The 6,377-nt window shown below is 39.2% G+C and overlaps 1 protein-coding gene across 1 annotated transcript; it reads left to right on the top strand.

Moving 5' to 3' along the window:
• Positions 1–1,113: 1,113 nt before the first annotated feature.
• Positions 1,114–1,878, top strand: LOC107478964 (uncharacterized). The gene has a single exon (XM_016099119.1). It carries the CDS (start codon positions 1,114–1,116, stop codon positions 1,876–1,878), a length of 765 nt encoding a protein of 254 aa, XP_015954605.1.
• The last annotated feature ends 4,499 nt before the right edge of the window (positions 1,879–6,377 follow it).

Genomic DNA, 6,377 nt, shown 5'->3' with positions numbered 1-6,377 from the left:
ACACCTATAAGCTGCTGTTGTTTCCCTTTTCTCTCAGGGATAAAGCATCAAAGTGGTTGGAATCATTTCCTAAGGAGAGTTTGACAACTTGAGAAGAAGTAAAAACAAATTTTTGGCAAGATTCTACCCTCCCCAAAGAGTTAACAGATTGAGAGCTGAGGTGCAATCCTTTAGACAACAAGATGGGAAAACTCTCTATGAGGCATGGGAGAGATACAAGGAGTTGACAAGAAAATGCCCTCCGGACATGTTCAATGAATGGGTACAACTGCACATTTTCTATGAAGGATTGACACAAGAATCAAAGAAGGCTTTAGATCACTCTTTAAGAGGCTCTCTCAACAAGAAGAAGACAATCGAAGAGGCCATAGACATCATAGAAACTGTGGCCAACAATGAGTACTTCTATGCCTCCGATAGAAATCAAAGAAGGGGAGTAATGGAGCTCACTTCTATGGATGCTCTGCTGACTCAAAACAAGGTGATCACAGCTCAACTAGCATCTCTAACCAAGCAGATGGAGAAGAATCAAGTCTTAACTATCCAAGCCCAAGCACCTATACAAGAAGAAGACACTCCAGAAGTTAAATGTGAATGGGAGTAAGCCAACTATGTGAACAATTCATTCAGACCACCATATGACTCCAATGCCAAAATATACAACCCAGGTTGGAAGAACTACCCAAATTTTTGGTGGGAAAACCAACAAAACCACAACCAATATCACAAACCATACCACTCTAACCAATACAACAACCCCAATCATCAATCTAATACCCATAAATCCTACCATAACTCACAAAATGCACCATACCACTCCACCCAACAACCATACAACAACCATTCTCAAGATGTATCATCCTCAACCCCACAACCATGTGATAATAGCAACAAATTTGCAAGATTGGAGGTTGCTATGTCACAATTAGCAGGGAGTATTGCCACTGTTACAGAGAGAAAATTGCAAGCTGAAAAAAAACCATAGATACAATCCAAGAGGAGGCCAGATCCAACATAAGGAACCAAGGGGTAGCAATTTCAAAACTGGAATCACAACTAGGGAGCTTGTCCAAATAGATACCAATGCCTACACACACATTTGCTAGTGATACCATGGCTAACCCAAGAGGAAAATACAAGGCCATCATACTAAGAAGTGGGAAGGTAGTGGAGGAGGCTTCCTCAAACCACAACTTGCAAGAAAAAGAAGCTGTAAATGACTCAGAGACCAAGAAGGAAGAAGAGACACCTGATCTAGCTTCACCAAAGCAAGTCTTAAAGCCCTATGTACCAAAAGTACCCTACCCACAAAGGCTGAGAAAAGATGGGAAGGACAACCAGTTTTCTAGGTTCTTAGAGATATTTAAGAAGCTTGAAATTAACATACCTTTTGCTAAGGCATTAGAGCAATTGTCACTCTATGCCAAATTTCTAAAGGAGCTCATGACAAGGAAAAGAAATTGGGGAGAAAAGAAAACTGCAGTACTCACAGAGGAATGCAGTGCCATCATACCAAAGAAGCTTTCCCAAAAGATAAAAGACCCTGGGAGCTTTCAAATCCCCTGCATCATAGGGGATATCAATATTGAGAAAGCATTATGTGATCTGGGAGCTAGCATCAACCTTATGTCCTTAGCCATGATGAAAAGAATGAGAATTGAAGAAGCCAAACCAACAAGAATGGCACTTCAATTAGCTGATAGAACATTCAAGTTTTCTCATAGAGTGGTGGAGGACTTGTTGGTCAAAGAGGGGGAGTTTATCTTCCCAGTTGATTTTGTTGTACTTGATATGGAGGAAGAGGCTAACACATCAATCATACTAGGAAGACCATTCCTAGCTACAGCTGGAGCTATAATTGATATACAAAAGGGATAGTTAGTCTTAAGATTACATGAAGAAAAGATGGTGTTCAATGTTTTCAAAGCAATGAGTTACCCAAAGGAGTTTATTGGAGAGTGCATGATGGTGGATACAATATAGACACTAGTCCAGGGAATTTTGGAGGAAGACAAATTTGAAGAAGCAATGGAGCAAGATCAACAAGCATCATATGGTGAACTACTACAAGAAATCATAGAAGGCTCAATCATGCTAGATAAGGCAAGCAAGAAGGAAGTGGAAGCACCAACATTGGAGCTGAAAACCCTGCCTCCAAGCTTGAAGTATGCATACTTGGGTAATAATAACACATATCCAGTAATCATTAATTCAAGCTTGAGTAAAGAACAAGAAGAGGAGCTTATCAATGTGCTGAGACAACACAGGGATGCCATAGGATAGACACTTTCAGATTTAAAGGGGATTAGTCCTTCAATGTGCATGCATAAAATCCTTCTTGAGGAGGGTTCCAAGCCCTCAAGACAGCCACAAATAAGATTAAATCCAACAATAAATGAAGTGGTTCAAAAAGAAGTGCTAAAGTTATGGCAAGCAGGGGGTGCTCTACCCAGTCTCAGACAACCCTTGGGTGAGCCTAGTGCAAGTAGTCCCCAAGAAGGGAGGAATTACATTTGTGCCAAATGAAAGAAATGAGTTGATACCAATAAGAACAGTGACTGGATGGCGTATGTGCATAGATTATAGGAAGCTCAATGAAGCCACAAGGATGGATCACTTTTCTCTACCTTTCATGGATCAAATGTTGGAGAGGCTTGCTGGCCATGAATACTATTGTTTTTTGGATGGATACTCAGGCTACAATCAGATTGTAGTAGACCCTAAAGACCAAGAGAAGACTCCTTTTACTTATCCTTATGGTGTTTTTGCATATAGATGAATGCTCTTTGGATTGTGCAATGCACCTGCCACATTCCAAAGGCGCATGCTGTCCATTTTTTCTGATATGATTAAAAGGTTTATTGAAGTTTTTATGGATAATTTTTCTGTGTTTGGTGATTCATTTTCTAGGTGCCTACACCATCTTGCCTTGGTGCTAAAGAGATGCCAAGAGACTAACCTAGTTTTGAACTGGGAAAGTTTCATTTTATGGTCACCAAAGGAGTTGTCCTTGGCCACAAAATCTCTAAGAAAGGCATAGAGGTGGACAGGGCTAAGGTAGAAGTGATTGAAAAATTATTCCCACCTCGCAATGTTAAAGCAATTAGAAGTTTATTGGGGCATGCTGGGTTTTTTAGAAGGTTCATTAGAGATTTTTCAAAGATTTTCAAACCTTTAAGTAACTTGCTTGTCTCTAATGTACCTTTATCTTTGATAGAGAATGTATGCAAGCCTTTGATGAGTTAAAAAGTAGGCTCTCCTCTGCGCCTATTATAGCACCACCTAGTTGGGATTTACCTTTTGAACTGATGTGTGATGCATCAAATTTTGCTATTGGTGCTGTTCTAGGACAAAGGAGATACAAGCTAGTACATGTCTTCTATTATGCTAGTAAGGTTCTTAATAAAACCCAAAGGAACTACACCACCACAGAAAAAGAACTTCTTGCTATAGTTTTTGCATTTGATAAATTTAGATATTATCTTATTGGTTCTAAAGTCATTTTTTACTGACTATGCAGCTCTTAAGTACTTGTTAACTAATCAAGAATCTAAGCCTAGACTGATAAGATGGATCTTGCTACTTCAAGAGTTTAATATTGAGATTAAGGATAGAAGTGGAGCAGAGAACAAAGTGGTTGACCACTTATCAAGAATCCCAAATGAGGAAGATGAAGCACATAGCCCTATAGTGAATGAGAGCTTTTCGGATGAACAGTTAATGATGATCTAAGAAGCTCCCTGGTTTGCGAATATAGTCAATTTCAAGGCTATTGGAGAGCTACCTTCCAACATCAACAAGCATATGAGAAGGAAGCTCATCAATGATGCCAAGCACTACATCTTAAATGAGCCCTATCTTTTCAAGAAGTGTGCTGATGAAATTCTAAGAAGATGCATTTCTCATGAGGTAGGACAAGAGGTCCTTTGGCATTGCCATGGATCCACATATGGAGGACATTTTAGTGGAGAAAGGACTGCAGCCAAGGTATTACAATATGGATTCTTTTGGCCTATAATATTCAAAGATGCAAAGGAGTTTGTGACAAGGTGTAATGAATGTCAAAGAGCTGGTAACCTACCCAAAAAGAATGAAATGACATAGAGATTCATCATGGACTTGAGTTGTTTGATGTTTGGGGGATTCATTTCATGGGACCATTCCCACCCTCATACACAAACGACTACATATTGGTGGCTGTGGATTATGTGTCAAAATGGTTAGAGGCCATAACTACATCAATAAATGATAACAAGGTGGTGATTAATTTCTTGAGGAAGAATATATTCAGTTGGTTTGGGGTTCCAAGAGCTCTTATAAGTGATGTGGGAACTCATTTTTGCAACAAGGAACTTGAGACACTCCTCCTAAAATATGGTGTCAAGCACAAGATAGCAACCCCATACCACCCACAAACTAATGGTCAAGCTGAAATTTCAAATAGGGAGCTGAAGAGAATCCTTGAGAAGACCGTTGTAAACTCAAGAAGCTAGATGATGCACTATGGGCCTATAGAACAGCTTTTAAGACACCCATTGGTATGTCTCCATACCAATTGGAATTTGAAAAAGCTTGTCATCTACCAGCGGAGCTTGAACATAGAACATTTTGGGCTCTAAAGATATTGAACTTTGATAATCAAGCTGCTGGGAAAAGAAGATTGCTACAACTCAATGAGTTAGAAGAATTTAGAACTCAAGCCTATGAAAATACCAAGATTTACAAGGAGAAAACAAAGAAATGGCATGATCAAAAGCTAGCAAGAAGAGAGTTTGTAGAAGGTCAAGAAGTGCTATTGTACAACTCAAGGCTCAAGTTTTTCCCAGGGAAGCTAAATTCAAGATGGTTTGGACCCTTCACAATCATCAAGGCTTCTCCTTATGGTCATGTGGAGCTTATGGAGGACAAAACACAAAGGACTTTTACTGTTAATGGGCAAAGACTTAAGCATTACTTGGGGGACTCATTGAATGAGCAAAGAGTGAACTATACCCTCAGCTGAAGAGGAAGAATCGTCAAGCTAGTGACATTAAAGAAGCGCTAGTTGGGAGGCACCACAACACTCATATCCTTTCAATTTCATGCTTTCTAAAGTAGTTTATGTTTAGTCACTAAGGTTTTTTTATTTTCATTTTTAGTTATCAGTTAAAGTAGTTGATAGTTTCCTTGATTTAAGTTTTAAAAGTTTTCTAGTTTGCTGGAAGTGCAATCTTGCTTGCTACACTATATGAGGTTGAGTAATTGGGCTGGAAAACTAGCTAAAGAGCTAAGTTTGGTGTGGCCACTAACCCACTTAATTTGAGCTTACATCAAAACAATTGAATTACTATTGGGAGTAAACCCAAAATTAAGTTTGGTGTGGCCAACATCATAAGAGATTCATACGTACAGCCCAATGGATTCATGTTTAAAGGCAATTAGTAAATTGGTGGGTGCATAAAACGACAAATTTATTGTGTACATATGAAATGGAAGTAGAAGAATGTGAAAGAATTAATTTTATTCCACTCATAATATACACAATAAAATCCAATCATGAGACCAATTACTATATGCAATTAATCCAGGTTTGGTGTCCAAAAGACACCAATTAAATGCCATTTAACTGGAAGAATATGAAGCAATTTTTTGTGACTACTGATGGGAGTTTCGAACTGAGTTTTCAGGAAGGAGGTGGGGTCCACATGACATTGATAACTCATCAAGTCAAGGAGTCAAAGTGTACTTCACACTTTGGAACTCAAAAATCAGAAGAAAGCTGAAGAGATAGGGGTTGGCGCCTCTACCCACGCTGGGCGCCAAAAACTTGGTGCACGAAATTGTGATCATCAATGGAGCCATCAACATGGTACGCTCAATTACAATCTCAACTCTTTATCACAACTTCGCACAACTAACCAGCAAGTGCACTGGGTCGTCTAAGTAATAAACCTTACGCGAGTAAGGGTCGATTCCATGGAGATTGTTGGTATGAAGCAAGCTATGGTCATCTTGTAAATCTCAGTCAGGCGGATTCAAATGGTTATGGAGGATTGATAATTAAAAGATGAATAAAACATAAAATAAAGATAAAGATACTTATGTAATTCATTGGTGAGAATTTCAGATAAGCGTATGGAGATGCTTTGTCCCTTCCGTCTCTCTGCTTTTCTACTGTTTTCATCCAATCCTTCTTACTCCTTTCCATGGCAAGCTGTATGTTGGGCATCACCGTTGTCAATGGCTACAGTCAGCTCGTCACAGTCATTCAATCCCTGAATCCTACTCGGAATACCACAGACAAGGTTTATAACTTTCAGATTCTCAAGAATGGCCGCCAATGGATTCTAGCTTATACCACGAAGATTCTAATTAAGGAATCCAAGAGATATCCACTC

Source organism: Arachis duranensis, chromosome 3 (assembly GCF_000817695.3).
Source record: "Arachis duranensis cultivar V14167 chromosome 3, aradu.V14167.gnm2.J7QH, whole genome shotgun sequence".
Taxonomy (NCBI): domain Eukaryota; kingdom Viridiplantae; phylum Streptophyta; class Magnoliopsida; order Fabales; family Fabaceae; genus Arachis; species Arachis duranensis.
Note: the sequence above shows the minus strand (reverse complement) of the source record. Positions and strands in the feature narration are given on the sequence as shown.